This window comes from Aethina tumida, chromosome 3 (assembly GCF_024364675.1).
Source record: "Aethina tumida isolate Nest 87 chromosome 3, icAetTumi1.1, whole genome shotgun sequence".
NCBI classification, from domain to species: Eukaryota; Metazoa; Arthropoda; class Insecta; order Coleoptera; family Nitidulidae; genus Aethina; species Aethina tumida.
The window spans coordinates 2,618,393-2,644,169 of NC_065437.1; the positions used below are offsets into that span (position 1 = coordinate 2,618,393).

The 25,777-nt window shown below is 26.2% G+C and overlaps 1 protein-coding gene across 3 annotated transcripts in view; it reads right to left on the minus strand.

The window, feature by feature from the left end:
* The window catches only part of LOC109603017 (protein sickie), a 211,460-nt gene that overhangs the window by 160,210 nt on the left and 25,473 nt on the right, over positions 1-25,777 (minus strand). Inside the window, exon 1 of one of the 3 annotated variants that reach the window (XM_049964723.1) lies at positions 2,355-2,447. The exons of the other annotated variants lie outside the window; for them this stretch is intronic. Within the exon in view, the coding sequence (XP_049820680.1) occupies positions 2,355-2,432 (78 nt within the window). The 5' untranslated portion in view covers positions 2,433-2,447. Of the gene's footprint in view, positions 1-2,354; positions 2,448-25,777 lie in introns of those variants that run through there. 3 annotated transcript variants of the gene reach the window in all.

Genomic DNA, 25,777 nt, shown 5'->3' on the forward strand with positions numbered 1-25,777 from the left:
TTTTGTCTTACTAATAGTTATTTTATACTACTTATTTAGTTTTTTTTTGGAAATACAGTAAGATTAAAGTACCTAACGACGATTTAAATATAATATTAAGAACTTGACTTACTTAAAATGTGTCGTTTGACTAAAAGTTCAGTTAACTGACAATTTTAAGCTGTTTGAGGCATAAAGCCTGAGTAGTTACATAGAAGTTATGCCTGTTTTAAAATTTTAGTAACTGAGCAATATATCATTAACTGAATATCATTCTCAGCTTAGGGAAATAATTCTGAGAAGCTTTCTTTTAAAACCAGACATATTTTGTAGCTTAATGTTACAGTACAAATAAGATTAAAGTATTCTTTATCTAACGACGATTTAAACATAATTTTAATAACTTGACTAACTTGAAATGTGACGTTTGACTAAAAGTTCAGTTAGCTGACAATTTTAAGTTGTTTGAGGCATAAAGCCTGAACAGTTACATGGAAGTTATGCCTGTTTTAAAATTTTAGTAACTGAGCAATATATCACTAACTGAATATCATTCTTAGCTTAGGAAAATAATTTTGACAAGCTTTCTTTTAAAACCAGACATATTTTGTAGCTTAAAGTTACAGTACAAGTAAGATTAAAGTATTCTTTATCTAACGTCGATTTAAACATAATTCTAAGAACTTGATTAACTTGTGACGTTTGACCAAAGTTCAGTTAGCTGACAATTTTAAATTGTTTGAGGCATAAAGCCTGAACAGTTACATGGAAGTTATGCCTATTTTAAAATTTTAGTAACTGAGCAATATATCACTAACTGAATATCATTCTTAGCTTAGGAAAATAATTTTGACAAGCTTTCTTTTAAAACCAGACATATTTTGTAGCTTAAAGTTACAGTACAAGTAAGATTAAAGTATTCTTTATCTAACGTCGATTTAAACATAATTTTAAGAACTTGATTAACTTGTGACGTTTGACCAAAGTTCAGTTAGCTGACAATTTTAAGCTGTTTGAGGCATAAAGCCTGAGCAGTTACATAGAAGTTATGCCTGTTTTAAAATTTTAGTAACTGAGCAATATATCATTAACTGAATATCATTCTCAGCTTAGGGAAATAATTCTGAGAAGCTTTCTTTTAAAACCAGACATATTTTGTAGCTTAATGTTACAGTACAAATAAGATTAAAGTATTCTTTATCTAATGACGATTTAAACATAATTCTAAGAACTTGATTAACTTGTGACGTTTGACTAAAAGTTCAGTTAGCTGACAATTTTAAGCTGTTTGAGGAATAAAGCCTGAGCAGTTACATCTAAGCTATGCCTGTTTTAAAATTTTAGTAACTGAGCAATATATTATTAACTGAATATCATTCTCAGCTTAGGGAAATAATTCTGAGAAGCTTTCTTTTAAAACCAGACATATTTTGTAGCTTAATGTTACAGTACAAATAAGATTAAAGTATTCTTTATCTAACGACGATTTAAACATAATTCTAAGAACTTGATTAACTTGAAATGTGACGTTTGACTAAAAGTTCAGTTAGCTGACAATTTTAAGTTGTTTGAGGCATAAAGCCTGAGAAGTTACATGGAAGTTATGCCTGTTTTAAAATTTTAGTAACTGAGCAATATATCATTAACTGAATATCATTCTCAGCTTAGGGAAATAATTCTGAGGAGCTTTCTTTTAAAACCAGACATATTTTGTAGCTTAAAGTTACAGTACAAGTAAGATTATTATTGTATTATATATTTCAGAAGATTCACTCAGAACTATAAAATCACTTATTAAAATCACCTTGTTAAAGTATTTGTACATAAATATTTTTCTTCAATCTGGAAAATTGAGTATTTTCAATTAAGTAGAAAATACCCCAACATCCCCTTTGTAATTGCCGCTCAAAAGGCGTTAAAATCCGTATTTATTATACCATTTCCACTGAAGTAACTTATTGAATTCCATAAAATACCTTTGACATTTTCATTGCATTACCTCGCCTTTTTTAATACACGAGCTGTTTGTTTATGTTGTTGACTTCCCCGTCGGAATCCGCCAAGTCGAATAAAAAAAATAAGAAAATGGAACTGAGCAACATGAAAGGCCCAACATCAAAGCGAAATGAAACTCCATTTGATTTAATTATGTCACGGCGGGCAACGTTTCAACTTAAGTCGCACGAAACGTGCACGATGGAGTAAAATAAAAGTGAATCAATCTTTGGCTAGGTGCACGTGGAAGGACTCCTCTCGGGAAGTTAGTTTGGCCTCCCCCAGCCAGACTGAGGTGGTGAAATAAAAGCCGGTTATCTCGTCGGACACAATAGTTAACTTAGGACGTCATCATCAGTAATTAAAGCGTTAGAACTAACCTGGACAAAGGCCTGCTTGGTGATATCATCGGTGGAGCCCTGAGCGGATCTAGGGCCCCTTATGCAACCCGGAAACATTGCCTCGGGCACTTCACCCCATCCACGACCGCCGATTGTGCCCGTTGCCGGGCTTCATGCCTAAATGTGTGTCCCTCATTATTCTTTATTTGTCGCTGGTGCTGAGGCTCCACTTCCAAGACTGGGTTAAGTCGTTGAGGACTCTAGTGTGGCCCCCCGGGGGGTCATCCTCCTCCTGACAAACACGTCCACTAATCACAGCAAAAATAGGAAGCGTACATTCATAATTTGCCTTTTTCCAAGTAAATAAGGGAAGGTGATAATTAAATCATTCAGGGGCCATTATTGATGGCCACCCTGATTTTATGGCGTGACAACGCAAGGGCTGGCTAATTAATTGACTTCATTTTTATGCTAACGTATTCAAATTCACTTTTATTAATGCCCCTGTGTGGGTAAAAGATTCGTCTCTTGTTTTCCGACTCACAAACTCAAGTACAATATTTATTTATGGGCACACCATGTTTATTTTTTATTTCGGTTTGTTATGAATAGTGTGAAGGTATACCGAAGAAGCACAGTAATGGTGAATTCGTGTCAAGAACCATATGTTCCGTTCTATAAAAAGCCCCAACCCCCATATCTGGTTTACGCTTCATTTGCGGATGTATTAAATGCTACTTAACACCTCACGGACTGATGCGGCGAAAAAGTATCGATACAGGGGGGGTGAAAAAATTATGCACTAAGGGTACAATGTAGTAAATTAGTCCAAACATTAAACATAAAGGCGGAAGATGTGCTGGAGCAGAAACACCTTGTGTAATAAGTGGTCAGATCGTTTTCGTTTTATTCGGTCGGCTCCTTTGTAACAGATGTAAAACGTAATCGGAGTCGTAAAAATAAAGTTCTTTGAGCTGCTGCTGATGCTGTTGCTGCATCTGTCTCGCAATATTCATATTGTGAAGTGATTTATTTCGGGAGACCTCTTAATTTCGTACGCTACTGTTGATGTTCTGTTTTTTATGTCGGTTTATCTTTTTAGATGCCGTTAAGTGGAAATGTCAAATCTGTTTTTTACATGCTTAGTATTTTTAGTGCTTTGTTTTTTGTGTTTCGTATAAGTGGCGGAAACATTGAGGTTAAGTCGGACAAATTTGCAATAAGTTAGGTTAGGTAATTTGTTCTCACAATGTGACATGAAGGTAAAATTAATCAAATATTATAATTAGTTAAAATTTATACAAAATAAATGCACAAATTTCTTAAATATTTAGGTCAAATTAGGAAGTCACAAGAAGTTAGGTTAGATAATTTAATCACAAAATGAATTCAAAATGGCAATAAAAATGAACTAGTAAAAAATTAAACAAAATTAATTCCAATTCATTAATATTTGGTTACCTTAGATTAAAATGTAAGGTTAAGTCATAATAAATTAGGTTAGGTTACCCAACATATTAATGGGTATACCGCAATTGAGAAGACAAAACATATCTTAAATCAATATGAAAGAATAAAAGTATATTATGTATAAATATTTTCAAGTTGATTGTTTTTAACATTAAGTAAGGCAAATTTCCAATAAGCTAGGTTAAGTAATTTGTACTCACAATGTGACACGAAGGTGAGATTAGTCAAACATTTCAAATAGTAAAAATTTATACAACATAAAGGCACAAAATTCTTAATAATTTAGGTCAAATTAGGAAGTCACAAGAAGTTAGGTTAGATAATTTAATCACAAAATGAAATCAAAATGGAAATAAAAATGAACTAGTAAAAAATTAAACAAAATTAATTCCTATTCATTAATATTCGGTTACCTTAGATTAAAATGTAAGGTTAAGTCATAATAAATTAGGTTAGGTTACCCAACATATTAATGGGTATACCGCAATTGAGAAGATAAAACATATTTTAAATCAATATGAAAGAATAAAAGTATATTATGTATAAATATTTTCAAGTTGATTGTTTTTAACATTAAGTAAGGCGAATTTTCTTAAGTTAGGTTAAGTAATTTGTACTCACAATGTGACACGAAGGTGAAATTAGTCAAACATTTCAAATAGTAAAAATTTATACAACATAAAGGCACAAAATTCTTAATAATTTAGGTCAAATTAGAAAGTCACAAAAAGTTAGGTTAGATAATTTAACAAAATGAAATCAAAATGGAAAAAAAATGAACTAGTAAAAAATTAAACAAAATTAATTCCTATTCATTAATATTCGGTTACCTTAGATTAAAATGTAAGGTTAAGTCATAATAAATTAGGTTAGGTTACCCAACATATTAATGGGTATACCGCAATTGAGAAGACAAAACATATTTTAAATCAATATGAAAGAATAAAAGTATATTATGTATAAATATTTTCAAGTTGATTGTTTTTAACATTAAGTAAGGCAAATTTCCAATAAGTTAGGTTAAGTAATTTGTACTCACAATGTGACACGAAGGTGAGATTAGTCAAACATTTCAAATAGTAAAAATTTATACAACATAAAGGCACAAAATTCTTAATAATTTAGGTCAAATTAGGAAGTCACAAGAAGTTAGGTTAGATAATTTAATCACAAAATGAAATCAAAATGGAAATAAAAATGAACTAGTAAAAAATTAAACAAAATTAATTCCTATTCATTAATATTCGGTTACCTTAGATTAAAATGTAAGGTTAAGTCAGAATAAATTAGGTTAGGTTCCCCAACATATTAATGGATATACCAAAACTGAGAAAATAAAACATATTTTAAGGCAATATGAAAGAGTAAAAGTGTATTAAGTATAAATATTTTCAAGTTGACTGTTTTGAATATAAATTAAAATTTGAATGTGTTTACAATTATTGTTGTTTGAGCAAATGTCACGGCAACTTTCTATTTATAAATTTCGACCAATTAAGAGCGGTTTTGTCCATGTGCATCTTCGAAATACTCTCTCGTACATGTATAAATTCAGAGAACTTTATGGTCCATTAAGATGTGTGCTTTTCTATTTTTAACACTCCGCATATCTCTCATATATTTCCATAACGTCATTCCGCACTGTCTGTGCTCTAATTAAAAACAATTTCTGGAGCATTCTTTTCTGCGGCGTGACTAATTGTTACACTAAATTTAAATTAGTTGAATTTACTACACGTTAATGTGTGTAAATTTGTTTAAATGACTTTTAAATCATAATCAGACATGTATACGTGTGGCTTATTGTGATTAGACTTTAAATTTTAATGCCATTTTTTATATTCAACAGTTAGTTGTTCATTAATAATAACTACACTAACTGTATAAGGAATTATTATAGGACTAAGCAGCAATTATTCACAGAATTAATAAGTTTGCATCTAAATCTTTGTGTGTGCTAAAACATTACAAAATAATGTGGAGGGATCATTTCTGGAGCCACAATTTTGTCATTTGAACTGCCATTTTTTATATTCAACAGTTGTTCATTAATAATAGCTATGTACAAGGAATTATTAAAGTACTAAGCAGCAATTATTCACAGAATTAATAAGCTTGCATCTAAATCTTTGTGTGTGCTAAAACATTACAAAATACTGTGGAGGGATCATTTCTGGAGCCACAATTTTGTCATTTGAACTGCCATTTTTTATATTCAACAGTTGTTCATTAATAATAACTATATACAAGGAATTATTAAAGGACTAAGCAGCAATTATTCACAGAATTAATAAGCTTGCATCTAAATCTTTGTGTGTGCTTAAACATTACAAAATAATGTGGAGGGATCATTTCTGGAGCCACAATTTTGTCATTTGAACTGCCATTATTTATATTCAACAGTTGTTCATTAATAATAACTATGTGCAAGGAATTATTAAAGGACTAAGCAGCAGTTATTCACAGAATTAATAAGCTTGCATCTAAATCTTTGTGTGTGCTAAAACATTACAAAATAATGTGGAGGGATCATTTATGGAGCCACAATTTTGTTATTTGAACTGCCATTTTTTATATTCAACAGTTGTTCATTAATAATAACTACGTACAAGGAATTATTAAAGGACTAAGCAGCAATTATTCACAGAATTAATAAGCTTGCATCTAAATCTTTGTGTGTGCCAAAACATTACAAAATAATGTGGAGGGATCATTTCTGGAGCCACAATTTTGTCATTTGAACTGCCATTTTTTATATTCAACAGTTGTTCAGTAATAATAACTATGTACAAGGAATTATTAAAGGACTAAGCAGCAATTATTCACAGAATTAATAAGGTTGCATCTAAATCTTTGTGTGTGCTAAAACATTACAAAATAATGTGGAGGGATCATTTCTGGAGCCACAATTTTGTCATTTGAACTGCCATTTTTTATATTCAACAGTTGTTCATTAATAATAGCTATGTACAAGGAATTATTAAAGGACTAAGCAGCAATTATTTACTGAATTAATAAGTTTGTATCTAAATCTTTGTGTGTGCTAAAACATTACAAAATACTGTGGAGGGATCATTTCTGGAGCCACAATTTTGTCATTTGAACTGCCATTTTTTATATTCAACAGTTGTTCATTAATAATAACTACGTACAAGGAATTATTAAAGGACTAAGCAGCAGTTATTCACAGAATTAATAAGCTTGCATCTAAATCTTTGTGTGTGCTAAAACATTACAAAATAATGTGGAGGTATCATTTCTGGAGCCACAATTTTGTCATTTGAACTGCCATTTTTTATATTCAACAGTTGTTCATTAATAATAACTATGTACAAGGAATTATTAAAGGACTAAGCAGCAGTTATTCACAGAATTAATAAGCTTGCATCTAAATCTTTGTGTGTGCTAAAACATTACAAAATAATGTGGAGGTATCATTTCTGGAGCCACAATTTTGTCATTTGAACTGCCATTTTTTATATTCAACAGTTGTTCATTAATAATAACTATGTACAAGGAATTATTAAAGGACTAAGCAGCAATTATTCACAGAATTAATAAGCTTGCATCTAAATCTTTGTGTGTGCTTAAACATTACAAAATAATGTGGAGGGATCATTTCTGGAGCCACAATTTTGTCATTTGAACTGCCATTTTTTATATTCAACAGTTGTTCATTAATAATAGCTGTGTACAAGGAATTATTAAAGGACTAAGCAGCAATTATTCACAGAATTAATAAGCTTGCATCTAAATCTTTGTGGGTGCTAAAACATTACAAAATAATGTGGAGAGATCATTTCTGGAGCCACAATTTTGTCATTTGAACTGCCATTTTTTATATTCAACAGTTGTTCATTAATAATAGCTATGTACAAGGAATTATTAAAGGACTAAGCAGCAATTATTCACAGAATTAATAAGCTTGCATCTAAATCTTTGTGTGTGCTAAAACATTACAAAATAATGTGGAGGGATCATTTCTGGAGCCACAATTTTGTCATTTAAACTGCCTTTTATTATATTCAACAGTTGTTCACTAATAATAGCTATGTACAAGGAATTATTAAAGGACTAAGCAGCAATTATTTACTGAATTAATAAGTTTGTATCTAAATCTTTGTGTGTGCTAAAACATTACAAAATAATATGGAGGGATCATTTCTGGAGCCACAATTTTGCCATTTCAACTGTCATTTTTTATATTCAACAGTTGTTCATTAATAATAGCTATGTACAAGGAATTATTAAAAGACTAAGCAGCAATTATTCATAGAAATTAATAAGCTTGAATATAAATCTAAACATTAAAAAATAATGGAAGCACAATTTTATCATTTAAACTGCCAATTTTAATATACAATATTAAATAAGTATAAAGAACTTTGGAAAGATTAAGTTGATCCGTAAAACAACAAATTTTGAAGGGTGATAATTCTTGTCATCACCACTTTGTCATCCATACTTTACTTCAACACATTTAAAGGAAACCTTGTTTAGAAATATTAAATGTGTAGTTTTAAAATTACACCACTTTTATGTGGCAGTAAAACGAAAATAGATATTTTCCTCCGTTACGTGAATTTCTTCAGAGTTTCCGTTGTCACCTGCGACGCTCGTTGCGAAGCTATTATTGTCACAATCACATACGACGGTGCGAAATCTCTTGGCTTGGCTCTTTAGAACTTTATTCATTTGAATTTCGTTACGAGTGGATTTCCCCATACATCATCACCACCTCACAACTTTTTCGTGGGTCGTAAAACTTGAATTGTTTAAGTATTTATTGATTTCAGTGAAGGTTGCAGCTAATTACCGGAACAAAAATAGTTAACTTATTGGTACGTGTAACGTGTTTGTTGTTGCAAAGGTGTGATGAACTTTCAAAGGCAAATTACGAACGTACACAACGGGCAGTGTGAGAATCACCTGGCGCAGATAAAATTTGTTTTCGTTCAATTAGCACGTCGCCACCAAAAGCTCACTGACCGCATTCGGACACCTCACCAAACAACGCACTGTGTATGAGTCGGCGAAAGCGCGCGCGAAACACGTCGCAACGTGCCCGTCCTGAAATGCGGCGGTGCGGACGCTCTCGCGCGTCGTCGTCGCGAGCCACTGAAACGTTTCAGGCGGCGACGGCGGAGCTTTCAGGCGACGAGACGCAAGCGCGTGTCGCCGGAACGCGTGCGACAAACGCACGCTGGGTGTCCTCGCACCTGGACGCATCCGGTTGTGACCGTCAGCCTCAATAATCGATTCAATATTGTTTAAATCTACTTATAAATTATTAATTTATTAATTTAAAATGACACCAGAGTGGGTAATTAAGCTCAAAGCTTAAAACTAAATAAAATATAAATAAAAACCAACAAAACCAATTAACAAAGGGATTAAACATAAACAAAACAGCACTTCAATTTCAATTAGTTGATAACAAACCGAAAAACAACGTTACACACACCAAAAACAAAGGGAGGAAAGGATCGAAATTAATTAAACTCGAAATCTTTTATTATTAATTAGATGGTTTATCATCAAAAAAAGGTCCTGCGGCAATCGATCCTGTGAAAAGGCTGAAAAAAACAAACACAAACACAAACAGATCGAGTGACGCTTTCAAGTTTACCTGTGTCGGGATGGCGGTGGAATAAATGGAAAGTGGGGTGATTCGATTGTAAGTTGACGTTGTGAAAAAGGCGAATTATGTTCAGCTTCTGGTTGAAAATGTTTCTGGGTCTTTTGAATGCTTCACGTTCAAGTAGTTGTAAAAAGTTTTCAGTTTTATGCTCTGCGAAAAGCTTGTTTCTGGAAGTTCTCGACTTGATAAATATTTGAATGCATTTAATATTTTTCCAGCGTCATCAATTTTAATAGTATCAGAAACATCAGAGAATCCAGATAAAAAATTCAAATATATACTGATCAGAGGGTGTGTACTTTTCAAATTCGATTGTAGCTTGACGTTGTGAAAAAGGCAAATTATTTTCGAGTTCAGGCTGATAATGTTTTGAGTCCCTTGAATGTCCCACAGATAAAATTCAAATATATATTGGTCAGGGAGTGTACACTTTTCAGATTTTATTATAAGTTGATGTTATGAAAAAGACTAATTATTTTCAGTCTCAGGTTGAAAATGTTTCGAGTCTCTTAAATATATTTCCTACCTAAGTAATTGTACAACGTTTTCATATTACTGTAAAAAGATTATTCTCTAAAACTTCTCGACCTGAAAAGTATTTGAATATATTTAATATATTTTCAGCCCCATCAAATATACAGTTGTAGTAATATTAGAATAATGAGAGAATCCACATATAAAATTCAAATATATATTGGTCAGGGAAGTATACACTTTTCAGATTTTATTGTAAGTTGATGTTATGAAAAAGACTAATTATTTTCAGTTTCAGGTTGAAAATGTTTCGAGTCTCTTAAATATATTTCCCACCTAAGTAGTTGTACAACGTTTTCATATTACTGTAAAAAGATTATTCTCTTAAACTTCTCGACCTGAAAAGTATTTGAATATATTTAATATATTTTCAGCCCCATCAAATATACAGTTATAGTAATATTAGAATAATCAGAGAATCCACAGATAAAATTCAAATATATATTGGTCAGGGAAGTGTACACTTTTCAGATTTTATTATAAGTTGATGTTATGAAAAAGACTAATTATTTTCAGTCTCAGGTTGAAATGTTTCGAGTCTCTTAAATATATTTCCTACCTAAGTAATTGTACAACGTTTTCATATTACTGTAAAAAGATTATTCTCTAAAACTTCTCGACCTGAAAAGTATTTGAATATATTTAATACATTTTCAGCCCCATCAAATATACAGTTGTAGTAATATTAGAATAATGAGAGAATCCACAGATAAAATTCAAATATATATTGGTCAGGGAAGTGTACACTTTTCAGATTTTAATGTAAGTTGATGTTATGAAAAAGACTAATTATTTTCAATCTCAGGTTGAAAATGTTTCGAGTCTCTTAAATATATTTCCTACCTTAGTAGCTGTACAACGTTTTCATATTACTGTAAAAAGATTATTCTCTTAAACTTCACGACCTGAAAAGTATTTGAATATATTTAATACATTTTCAGCCCCATCAAATATACAGTTGTAGTAATATTAGAATAATGAGAGAATCCACATATAAAATTCAAATATATATTGGTCAGGGAAGTGTACACTTTTCAGATTTTATTGTAAATTGATGTTATGAAAGAGAATAATTACTTTCAGTCACAGGTTGAAAATGTTTCGAGTCTCTTAAATATATTTCCTACCTGAGTAGTTGTACAACGTTTTCATATTACTGTAAATAGATTATTCTCTTAAACTTCTCGACCTGAAATGTATTTGAATATATTGAATACATTTTCAGCCCCATCAAATATACAGTTGTAGTAATATTAGAATAATAAGAGAATCCACATATAAAATTCAAATATATATATATGGGTCAGGGAAGTTTACACTTTTCAGATTTTAATGTAAGTTGATGTTATGAATAAGACTAATTATTTTCAGTCTCAGGTTGAAAATGTTTCGAGTCTCTTAAATATATTTCCTACCTGAGTAGTTGTACAACGTTTTCATATTACTGTAAATAGATTATTCTCTTAAACTTCTCGACCTGAAATGTATTTGAATATATTTAATATATTTTCAGCCCCATCAAATATACAGTTGTAGTAATATTAAAATAATGAGAGAATCCACATATAAAATTCAAATATATATTGGTCAGGGAAGTGTACACTTTTCAGATTTTAATGTAAGTTGATGTTATGAATAAGACTAATTATTTTCAGTCTCAGGTTGAAAATGTTTCGAGTCTCTTAAATATATTTCCTACCTGAGTAGTTGTACAACGTTTTCATATTACTGTAAATAGATTATTCTCTTAAACTTCTCGACCTGAAATGTATTTGAATATATTGAAAACATTTTCAGCCCCATCAAATATACAGTTGTAGTAATATTAGAATAATAAGAGAATCCACAGATAAAATTCAAATATATATTGGTCAGAGACGTGTACACTTTTCAGATTTTATTGTAAATTGATGTTATGAAAAAGACTAATTATTTTCAGTCTCAGGTTGAAAATGTTTCGAGTCTCTTAAATATATTTCCCACCTGAGTGGTTGTGCAACGTTTTCATATTACTGTAAAAAGATTATTCTCTTAAACTTCTCGACCTGAAAAGTATTTGAATATATTTAATATATTTTCAACCCCATCAAATATACAGTTGTAGTAATATTAGAATAATCAGAGAATCCACAGATAAAATTCAAATATATATTGGTCAGGGAAGCGTACACTTTTCAGATTTTATTGTAAATTGATGTTATGAAAAAGACTAATTATTTTCAGTCTCAGGTTGAAAATGTTTCGAGTCTCTTAAATATATTTCCTACCTAAGTAATTGTACAACGTTTTCATATTACTGTAAAAAGATTATTCTCTAAAACTTCTCGACCTGAAAAGTATTTGAATATATTTAATATTTTTTCAGCCCCATCAAATATACAGTTGTAGTAATATTAGAATAATCAGAGAATCCACAGATAAAATTCAAATATATATTGGTCAGGGAAGCGTACACTTTTCAGATTTTATTGTAAATTGATGTTATGAAAAAGACTAATTATTTTCAGCCTCAGGTTGAAAATGTTTCGAGTCTCTTAAATATATTTCCTACCTAAGTAATTGTACAACGTTTTCATATTACTGTAAAAAGATTATTCTCTAAAACTTCTCGACCTGAAAAGTATTTGAATATATCTAATATTTTTTCAGCCCCATCAAATATACAGTTGTAGTAATATTAGAATAATCAGAGAATCCACAGATAAAATTCAAATATATATTGGTCAGGGAAATGTACACTTTTCAGATTTTATTGTAAATTGATGTTATGAAAAAGACTAATTATTTTCAGTCTCAGGTTGAAAATGTTTCGAGTCTCTTAAATATATTTCCTACCTTAGTAGTTGTACAACGTTTTCATATTACTGTAAAAAGATTATTCTCTTAAACTTCACGACCTGAAAAGTATTTGAATATATTTAATATATTTTCAGCCCCATCAAATATACAGTTGTAGTAATATTAGAATAATCAGAGAATCCACAGATAAAATTCAAATATATATTGGTCAGGGAAGTGTACACTTTTCAGATTTTATTATAAGTTGATGTTATGAAAAAGACTAATTATTTTCAGTCTCAGGTTGAAATGTTTCGAGTCTCTTAAATATATTTCCTACCTAAGTAATTGTACAACGTTTTCATATTACTGTAAAAAGATTATTCTCTAAAACTTCTCGACCTGAAAAGTATTTGAATATATTTAATACATTTTCAGCCCCATCAAATATACAGTTGTAGTAATATTAGAATAATGAGAGAATCCACAGATAAAATTCAAATATATATTGGTCAGGGAAGTGTACACTTTTCAGATTTTAATGTAAGTTGATGTTATGAAAAAGACTAATTATTTTCAATCTCAGGTTGAAAATGTTTCGAGTCTCTTAAATATATTTCCTACCTTAGTAGCTGTACAACGTTTTCATATTACTGTAAAAAGATTATTCTCTTAAACTTCACGACCTGAAAAGTATTTGAATATATTTAATATATTTTCAGCCCCATCAAATATACAGTTGTAGTAATATTAGAATAATGAGAGAATCCACATATAAAATTCAAATATATATTGGTCAGGGAAGTATACACTTTTCAGATTTTAATGTAAGTTGATGTTATGAATAAGACTAATTATTTTCAGTCTCAGGTTGAAAATGTTTCGAGACTCTTAAATATATTTCCTACCTGAGTAGTTGTACAACGTTTTCATATTACTGTAAATAGATTATTCTCTTAAACTTCTCGACCTGAAATGTATTTGAATATATTGAATACATTTTCAGTCCCATCAAATATACAGTTGTAGTAATATTAGAATAATAAGAGAATCCACAGATAAAATTCAAATATATATTGGTCAGGGAAGCGTACACTTTTCAGATTTTATTGTAAATTGATGTTATGAAAAAGACTAATTATTTTCAGTCTCAGGTTGAAAATGTTTCGAGTCTCTTAAATATATTTCCTACCTGAGTAGTTGTACTACAACGTTTTCATATTACTGTAAAAAGATTATTCTCTTAAACTTCTCGACCTGAAAAGTATTTGAATATATTTAATATATTTTCAGCCCCATCAAATATACAGTTGTAGTAATATTAGAATAATCAGAGAATCCACAGATAAAATTCAAATATATATTGGTCAGGGAAGCGTACACTTTTCAGATTTTATTGTAAATTGATGTTATGAAAAAGACTAATTATTTTCAGTCTCAGGTTGAAAATGTTTCGAGTCTCTTAAATATATTTCCCACCTAAGTAGTTGTACAACGTTTTCATATTACTGTAAAAAGATTATTCTCTTAAACTTCTCGACCTGAAAAGTATTTGAATATATTTAATATATTTTCAGCCCCATCAAATATACAGTTGTAGTAATATTAAAATAATGAGAGAATCCACATATAAAATTCAAATATATATTGGTCAGGGAAGTGTACACTTTTCAGATTTTAATGTAAGTTGATGTTATGAATAAGACTAATTATTTTCAGTCTCAGGTTGAAAATGTTTCGAGTCTCTTAAATATATTTCCTACCTGAGTAGTTGTACAACGTTTTCATATTACTGTAAAAAGATTATTCTCTTAAACTTCTCGACCTGAAAAGTATTTGAATATATTTAATATATTTTCAGCCCCATCAAATATACAGTTGTAGTAATATTAGAATAATGAGAGAATCTACATATAAAATTCAAATATATATTGGTCAGGGAAGTGTACACTTTTCAGATTTTATTGTAAGTTGATGTTATGAAAAAGACTAATTATTTTCAGTCTCAGGTTGAAAATGTTTCGAGTCTCTTAAATATATTTCCCACCTAAGTAGTTGTACAACGTTTTCATATTACTGTAAAAAGATTATTCTCTTAAACTTCTCGACCTGAAAAGTATTTGAATATATTTAATACATTTTCAGCCCCATCAAATATACAGTTGTAGTAATATTAGAATAATGAGAGAATCCACATATAAAATTCAAATATATATATGGGTCAGGGAAGTTTACACTTTTCAGATTTTAATGTAAGTTGATGTTATGAATAAGACTAATTATTTTCAGTCTCAGGTTGAAAATGTTTCGAGTCTCTTAAATATATTTCCTACCTGAGTAGTTGTACAACGTTTTCATATTACTGTAAATAGATTATTCTCTTAAACTTCTCGACCTGAAAAGTATTTGAATATATTTAATATATTTTCAACCCCATCAAATATACAGTTATAGTAATATTAGAATAATGAGAGAATCCACATATAAAATTCAAATATATATTGGTCAGGGAAGTATACACTTTTCAGATTTTAATGTAAGTTGATGTTATGAATAAGACTAATTATTTTCAGTCTCAGGTTGAAAATGTTTCGAGTCTCTCAAATATATTTCCTACCTGAGTAATTGTACAACGTTTTCATATTACTGTAAATAGATTATTCTCTTAAACTTCTCGACCTGAAATGTATTTGAATATATTGAAAACATTTTCAGCCCCATCAAATATACAGTTGTAGTAATATTAGAATAATAAGAGAATCCACAGATAAAATTCAAATATATATTGGTCAGAGACGTGTACACTTTTCAGATTTTATTGTAAATTGATGTTATGAAAAAGACTAATTATTTTCAGTCTCAGGTTGAAAATGTTTCGAGTCTCTTAAATATATTTCCCACCTGAGTGGTTGTACAACGTTTTCATATTACTGTAAAAAGATTATTCTCTTAAACTTCTCGACCTGAAAAGTATTTGAATATATTTAATATATTTTCAACCCCATCAAATATACAGTTATAGTAATATTAGAATAATGAGAGAATCCACATATAAAATTCAAATATATATTGGTCAGGGAAGTATACACTTTTCAGATTTTAATGTAAGTTGATGTTATGAATAAGACTAATTATTTTCAGTCTCAGGTTGAAAATGTTTCGAGTCTCTCAAATATATTTCCTACCTGAGTAATTGTACAACGTTTTCATATTACTGTAAATAGATTATTCTCTTAAACTTCTCGACCTGAAATGTATTTGAATATATTGAATACATTTTCAGCCCCATCAAATATACAGTTGTAGTAATATTAGAATAATAAGAGAATCCACAGATAAAATTCAAATATATATTGGTCAGAGACGTGTACACTTTTCAGATTTTATTGTAAATTGATGTTATGAAAAAGACTAATTATTTTCAGTCTCAGGTTGAAAATGTTTCGAGTCTCTTAAATATATTTCCCACCTGAGTGGTTGTACAACGTTTTCATATTACTGTAAAAAGATTATTCTCTTAAACTTCTCGACCTGAAAAGTATTTGAATATATTTAATATATTTTCAACCCCATCAAATATACAGTTATAGTAATATTAGAATAATGAGAGAATCCACATATAAAATTCAAATATATATTGGTCAGGGAAGTATACACTTTTCAGATTTTAATGTAAGTTGATGTTATGAATAAGACTAATTATTTTCAGTCTCAGGTTGAAAATGTTTCGAGTCTCCCAAATATATTTCCTACCTGAGTAATTGTACAACGTTTTCATATTACTGTAAATAGATTATTCTCTTAAACTTCTCGACCTGAAATGTATTTGAATATATTGAATACATTTTCAGCCCCATCAAATATACAGTTGTAGTAATATTAGAATAATAAGAGAATCCACAGATAAAATTCAAATATATATTGGTCAGAGACGTGTACACTTTTCAGATTTTATTGTAAATTGATGTTATGAAAAAGACTAATTATTTTCAGTCTCAGGTTGAAAATGTTTCGAGTCTCTTAAATATATTTCCCACCTAAGTAGTTGTACAACGTTTTCATATTACTGTAAAAAGATTATTCTCTTAAACTTCTCGACCTGAAAAGTATTTGAATATATTTAATTACATATTGTATATTATATATTATATATTATATATTATATATTATATATTATATATTATATATTATATATTATATATTATATATTATATATTATATATTATATATTATATATTATATATTATATATTATATATTATATATTATATATTATATATTATATATTATATATTATATATTATATATTATATATTATATATTATATATTATATATTATATATTATATATTATATATTATATATTATATATTATATATTATATATTATATATTATATATTATATATTATATATTATATATTATATATTATATATTATATATTATATATTATATATTATATATTATATATTATATATTATATATTATATATTATATATTATATATTATATATTATATATTATATATTATATATTATATATTATATATTATATATTATATATTATATATTATATATTATATATTATATATTATATATTATATATTATATATTATATATTATATATTATATATTATATATTATATATTATATATTATATATTATATATTATATATTATATATTATATATTATATATTATATATTATATATTATATATTATATATTATATATTATATATTATATATTATATATTATATATTATATATTATATATTATATATTATATATTATATATTATATATTATATATTATATATTATATATTATATATTATATATTATATATTATATATTATATATTAATCATTTTTTTATTTTAAGAATAATTTATAGTGTCATAATTACCGTGTTTTGACAGCAGTATTTTTCACATTAGTATATAAATACATCCAATGACATATGAATCTGTAGGAAACGCTAAGCATTTCCTCTAAAAGGCTGTATATTATTCCTACGTCGAATAAACCAGATGTTCTTACATTCTCGAACGATATTGAGTCAGTCGAATAGTTTACACATAAAAACAATGATTTCCATAACCTAGATATCCGAGTTTCATTGAGTAAACCATGAAATATGTAAGATAAACATAGCGGTTGTAAATATAGTCACGATGTACAGAAGTACTTTTACTGTTTGTTTGGGCTGGCTGGCCACAAATATGTTTAGCACGATCCACTGGAAATTTAGATAAAACAAATATTTACCAACATATTCGAAACTGAAAGCCGCCACTTTATAAATAATTTTGATTGTTTAAAATAAACTAGTTTGATGTGGGGCGGAATGTATAAATAAAACGTCATCGTGTGTTTCATATTGGGTTAATAACAATAAACCGGTGGTGTTTATTAATTCCCCCTTTTATTCAGTTCCAAAAATGCGATATTAATATAATTTTTACGTTTTATTCACCGCCTCTTGTCATTCGGAATCCCGAAACGACACATTACCAACCGTAAGCCAATATTAAAATCCATTTCACGCATTATTTAATACGCGTCCCTTTGTGACACCCTTTTTGACGTGCCAACCTTCGTTGGCAACCGTTCGATTTCACCTCCTCGTAGCATCCCGGCGAAAATGCGGGGGATTTCGGTAATATGCCTTCTACATGACTGGGGATTTTTTGAAACGTCGACGGAAAGGACAAATACGAAGCCTGAGCCCGGAGATAAAATTCAAATTTTATAGATGTCGGTCAAGTGAAGTATTTAGTTAACATCCATTTTGGGTACGATATGATTTTTTTAAAAAATTGAGGCTTGGCAGTGATGTTTACTATAGTATGATGAAAGCCATGTTTTATGTATGTATACGGTAGGTCTCTATGGGATTAGATTTTATCCCTTGGAGCACACAATGGAAACGGTGAACAGAAAAGTACACACTCCTCTGGTCAATACATATTTGAATTTTATCTCCGGATTCTCTGACATTTTCCACGCTGCTACAATCATATAATTGATGGTGCTGGAAAAATAATAGTTCTGTTCAAATATTTATCAAGTTGAAAAGTCAATTTTTACATAACTACTTAGTCAAGAACTGTTCAAAAGACGTAACTGTATAAATTGTATAAAAATTTAATTTAACTTTTTTGATAGTTTATATTTAAATGTTTTAAAAATATAAGCAAATTAATTCAATCTAAAATAATTCTGTATATACACCCCTAAAAAAATTTTAAACTGTATAAATTGTATAAAAAATTAATTTAACTTTTTTGATAGTTTATATTTAAATGTTTTAAAATTATAATTAAATTTATTTAGTTTGAAATAGCTCTGTATATACAAACTAAAAAGAAAAATTTTAAACTGTATAAATTGTATAAAAATTTTAATCTAATTATTTTATAGTTTATATTTACATGTTTTAAAAGCTTAATAATAATTTAATTTAGTTTAATATAGTTCTGTATATACAGACCTAAAAGGAAAATGTCACACTGTATAAATTGTATAAAAAATTTTAGTTGAAAGGTCAATTTTTACATAACTACTTAGTCAAGAACTGTTCATGAGACGTAACTGTATAAATTGTATAAAAATTTTATTTTAATTTATTTGTTAGTGTATCTTTAAATGTTTTAAAAATATAAGCAAATTAATTCAATCTAAAATAATTCTGTATATACAGACCTAAAAAAATTTTAAACTGTGTAAATTGTATAAAAATTTAATTTAACTTTTTTGATAGTTTATATTTAAATGTTTTAAAATTATAATTAAATTTATTTAGTTTGAAATAGCTCTGTATATACAAACTAAAAAGAAAAATTTTAAACTGTATAAATTGTATAAAAATTTTAATCTAATTATTTTATAGTTTATATTTACATGTTTTAAAAGTTTAATAATAATTTAATTTAGTTTAAAATAGTTCTGTATATACAGACCTAAAAGGAAAATGTCACACTGTATAAATTGTATAAAAAATTTTAGTTGAAAAGTCAATTTTTACATAACTATTTAGTCAAGAACTGTTCATGAGACGTAACTGTATAAATTGTATAAAAATTTTATTTTAATTTATTTGTTAGTGTATCTTTAAATGTTTTAAAAATATAAGCAAATTAATTCAATCTAAAATAATTCTGTATATACACCCCTAAAAAAATTTTAAACTGTATAAATTGTATAAAAATTTAATTTAACTTTTTTGATAGTTTATATTTAAATGTTTTAAAATTATAATTAAATTTATTTAGTTTGAAATAGCTCTGTATATACAAACTAAAAAGAAAAATTTTAAACTGTATAAATTGTATAAAAATTTTAATCTAATTATTTTATAGTTTATATTTTCATGTTTTAAAAGTTTAATAATAATTTAATTTAGTTTAAAATAGTTCTGTATATACAGACCTAAAAGGAAAATGTCACACTGTATAAATTGTATAAAAAATTTTAGTTGAAAAGTCAATTTTTACATAACTACTTAGTCAAGAACTGTTCATGAGACGTAACTGTATAAATTGTATAAAAATTTTATTTTAATTTATTTGTTAGTGTATCTTTAAATGTTTTAAAAATATAAGCAAATTAATTCAATCTAAAATAATTCTGTATATACACCCCTAAAAAAATTTTAAACTGTATAAATTGTATAAAAATTTAATTTAACTTTTTTGATAGTTTATATTTAAATGTTTTAAAATTATAATTAAATTTATTTAGTTTGAAATAGCTCTGTATATACAAACTAAAAAGAAAAATTTTAAACTGTATAAATTGTATAAAAATTTTAATCTAATTATTTTATAGTTTATATTTTCATGTTTTAAAAGTTTAATAATAATTTAATTTAGTTTAAAATAGTTCTGTATATACAGACCTAAAAGGAAAATGTCACACTGTATAAATTGTATAAAAAATTTTAGTTGAAAAGTCAATTTTTACATAACTACTTAGTCAAGAACTGTTCAAAAGACGTAACTGTATAAATTGTATAAAAATTTTATTTTAATTTATTTGTTAGTGTATCTTTAAATGTTTTAAAAATATAAGCAAATTAATTCAATCTAAAATAATTCTGTATATACACCCCTAAAAAAATTTTAAACTGTATAAATTGTATAAAAATTTAATTTAACTTTTTTGATAGTTTATATTTAAATGTTTTAAAATTATAATTAAATTTATTTAGTTTGAAATAGCTCTGTATATACAAACTAAAAAGAAAAATTTTAAACTGTATAAATTGTATAAAAATTTTAATCTAATTATTTTATAGTTTATATTTACATGTTTTAAAAGTTTAATAATAATTTAATTTAATTTAAAATAGTTCTGTATATACAGACCTAAAAGGAAAATGTCACACTGTATAAATTGTATAAAAAATTTTATTTTAATTTTCTAATAGTTTTTATTTAAATTTTTAAAAAATATAATAAAATTCATTTAGTTTAAAATACTTCTGTATAAATCTGACCTATAATGAAAATGTTAAACTGTATAAATATTTTATTTTATTTTTTATAGTTTAAATGTTTTAAAAATGTAATTAAATTATTTTAGTTTGAAATACTTTTGTATATACAGACCTAAAAGTAAAATGTTAAACTGTATAAATTGTATAAAAAAATTGTTTTAAATTTTTTATAGTTTATATTTAAATGTTTTAAAAATCTAAATGAATTAATTTAGTTTAAAATAGTTCTGTACATACAGACCAAAAAGGAAAATGTTACACTGTATAAATTGTATAAACATCTCATTTTAATTTTTTAATAGTTTTTAATTAAATTTTTGAAAAATGTATTTAAATTAATTTATTTTATAATAAATCTATAAGAAAAATGTAAAACTGTATAAATTGTACAAAAATTTTAATTTATTTTTTTTTTTAAGTTTATATTTACATATTTTAAAAATCCAAATAAATTAATTTAGTTTAAAATAGTTCTGTATACACAATCCTAAAAGGAAAATGTCACACTGTATAAATTGTATAAAAAATTTTATTTTAATTTTTTAACAGATTTATTTAAATTTTTAAAAAATATAATAAAATTCATTTAGTTTAAAATACTTCTGTATAAATCTGACCTATAATGAAAATGTTAAACTATATAAATATTTTATTTTAGTTTTTATAGTTTATATTTAAATATTTTAAAAGTATAATTAAATTATTTTAGTTTAAAATAGTTATGTGTATACAGACCTAAAAGTAAAATGTTAAACTGTATAAATTGTATAAACATTTCATTTTAATTTTTTAATAGTTTTTATTTAAGTCTTAAAAAAATGTATTTAAATTAATTTATTTTAAAAGGAAAATGTTAAACAGTATAAATTATATACAAATTTTATTTTAAATTTTTGATGGTATATATTAAAATGATTGAAAAAATATAATTAAATTAATTTAACATTAAATAGTTCCGGATATACAGACCTAAAAAACTTTAAACTGTATAAAAATTACATAAATTAATTTATTTTAAAGTAATTCTATATATTCAAACCTAGAAAGAAAATTTTATACTGTATAAATTGTATTCAAATTTAAATTAATTAAATTTAAAATATTTCTGTATATACAGACACAAAAAGAAAAAATTTTAAACTGTTATAAATTTGTATAAAATTTGCTTCAAATATTTCACAGTTCAAAACAAATATTGAATAAATAAATTTTCATAGAAATATATATTAAGTTAATTTGATTATTTTAACTATATAAATTGTATAAATAGCAAAAACTGCATAAATTAGATAAAAGATTAATAGATTATATTAAAAATGTATATTTAAATATATAATGATAATTCCATTATATATGAACTATATTCTAACTATTTAAATTTAATAAAGATCTCAACCTATAAATTTTACACAAAATTGACTGTAAAAATGTTAAAGAAAATTTTGAACTGGGATATAAAATTTTATATGAAGTTTTAAACAGTATAATTTTAATAAAAATTTCACAATATTATTAATTGTATAATATAGCAATATTTATAAAGTTCTGAAAGTTTTAAACTGTATAAATTATATTAAAAATTCTTTACAAAAAATGTTTAGTAAGTTTCACCAAAGTAATATTTGTGTACAGAATTAATTATCTTGTTTTAAAGTGTATAAATTTTATACAAACTGTATAAATAATACCAAAAAGTATTTATTAACTTTCACAAATGTATTATTTATATACATAACCAATTGGGAAGTTTTAAACTGTATTAAATTTACACAAATTAAGTACACTTAAGTACTTTAGGAAAGTTTTAATACTAGAAACAAAATTTTGTATGATGTTTTAAACTGTATAATTTAACAAAAAATGTTTAATAAGTTTTAAATTAGAAAATTTTAAACTGTTTAAAAACTACCTAAATTATAAAATATTGTAGTAACTATATCTGTAATATTCTAAAATTATATTATATTTCAATAAACAAGAATATTATTTCGTATCGAATATTGGATGACAAATAGATTCAATATACATCTAATGACGTTCAAACTAGTCATGGTATACAAATACACAAAAATAGATATAATATTAATTTCTTAATGAAAAAATCAATTTAAGGAGAAGATAATGTCACTATAATTAAATTTATTGTCCATTTGTTTATATAATAACAAAACAAAGCACATTAGATAATTTATTTACATTTAATATGACGTACGTTGCTGCTTATTTTGATAAGCATATTTTACTGTGTCTGCAGATTTTAATAAATCTGTTTATAATTTTTAATTTAAAAACAAATTTAGATAATTCATTAATAATTATTTTCATTCACCAAGTTACTCGAGTCCTCAGTTTCAGTACTAAAACGAAAGTTTCGAGAAATTACGAAACTGGCAAAGCTGCGTCGTGTGTGCACGTCCTCCTTCAAGACACCACTTCGCACGTGCTACCCAGAAATAAAACATCCCGTCGAAACGATTCCTGACGCCTTCTTGCCGTTATGCTCCCCCCGTGTTTGTTTACTCCCGCACGCCACCCCAGACTTTCACCTTCCCCAGTTACTTTTACGTATTCCCACTCATTTTTCAACCTCTTGAGCCATCGAGAGGTTTTATTGTGAATAATAGATTGTTGCTACGGTAAATATGTTGGGAATGATATTATTGGTGCTGTGTTTTATGGATACGATTATAGTTTTTGGCATTAAAGATAATATAGGCGACTGGCTTTGTACCAAGGTTCTACAGATATTATATTTTATGGCCGATTTTGTTAAAAACCTCTCCAGATCCTGAAATTTAGAGTCGTTATAGCCAGCTGAGGGGGATAAGAAATGTTGGAGGCAGTGGACAAAATCGTAAAACTTTTAAAAACCAATTACTCAGCTAGTTAAGTTAAAAATTGTTTTTAAAAAACTTAAAATCAAAGTCTACAGTGTTTCGTTCAAAGATGGGAGAAACAAATACAAATATTTTTACAGATATATCCACAAATTCGTTTTAAAACTAAAAACTAAGAGTAGTTGGCAATGGTGGTTCATTAGCTCCGTTATATTTATACCTACACATCCTGCAGCAGCTAAATCTGTTTGTTGTTTTGATGCATCATTTTCGATGTCTCCTCACGTTAGTTATATGAATCATCTATAATGAATGGTCCCCAAGAATTGAAACGTTTTGATGTTCTCACCGTTCAAATATTTTACAGAGAGAGAATTAATAACAACTTAAATCTATTTAAGTTTTATAGTTTCCAGTTAGTTATTAATTAACGACGGCAAATTTAGGTCTTCAGAATCATTTTCATTAAAGTAAATGATTCTGAATGGCGTTTATACATTTGATGAACTATGTGAAACAAGTGTATTTATAAAGAAGAATTTTTGTACTTCATTAGCAATAAAACAATAATTTTGTCAAAAATTTACTTACTAATTTATTATTGACTTAGCATACCTGAAAAAAATAAAATTAATTAATTTATTAATTAACAAAACATTTAAATTGTATATTTATACAATTATTCTGATAAAACCATGTTTAAAAAATTCAGTTATAGTCAAAATAGTCGTATCATATTTAAAACAGTATATAAAAATTATACAAAGAATATAAATATATTATCTAATGTATAATTATTAAATAATACTAATTGTGTCTGTTTTTTATATTTTTAAAATAATTGCCTATATTTAATTACGATCCACAAATATATTTATTAATAGATTATATAAAAAGTACATATTTAAATAAATAATCATAATTTATAAATAAAATATAATATAAATTATATTTTAACATATAAATTTAATAAAAATCTATAAATTGTATGTATAATACAACAATATACAATACAATTTTAAACTGTATAAATTATATTAAAAATTTTTTACAAAATATGTTTGGTAAGTTTATTATTTATATATAGAACTAATTATTTTGTTTTAAACTGTATAAATTTTATACAAACTATATAAATAATACCAAACATTCTTTATACAGTTTCACAAATTTTACAAAAAGTATTTATTAAGATTCACAAATGTATTAATTATTTACGTAACTAATTAGAAACTGTGTAAAGTTTACACAAATATTATTATTTAGAGTATTACTTACATTAAGTATTTATAGACTTATTTATAGAAGAAGAAGAATTTATAGAATTATTTATAGAATTTATAGAATTTATAGAATTTATAGAATTTATAGAATTTATAGAATTTATAGAATTTATAGAATTTATAGAATTTATAGAATTTATAGAATTTATAGAATTTATAGAATTTATAGAATTTATAGAATTTATAGAATTTATAGAATTTATAGAATTTATAGAATTTATAGAATTTATAGAATTTATAGAATTTATAGAATTTATAGAATTTATAGAATTTATAGAATTTATAGAATTTATAGAATTTATAGAATTTATAGAATTTATAGAATTTATAGAATTTATAGAATTTATAGAATTTATAGAATTTATAGAATTTATAGAATTTATAGAATTTATAGAATTTATAGAATTTATAGAATTTATAGAATTTA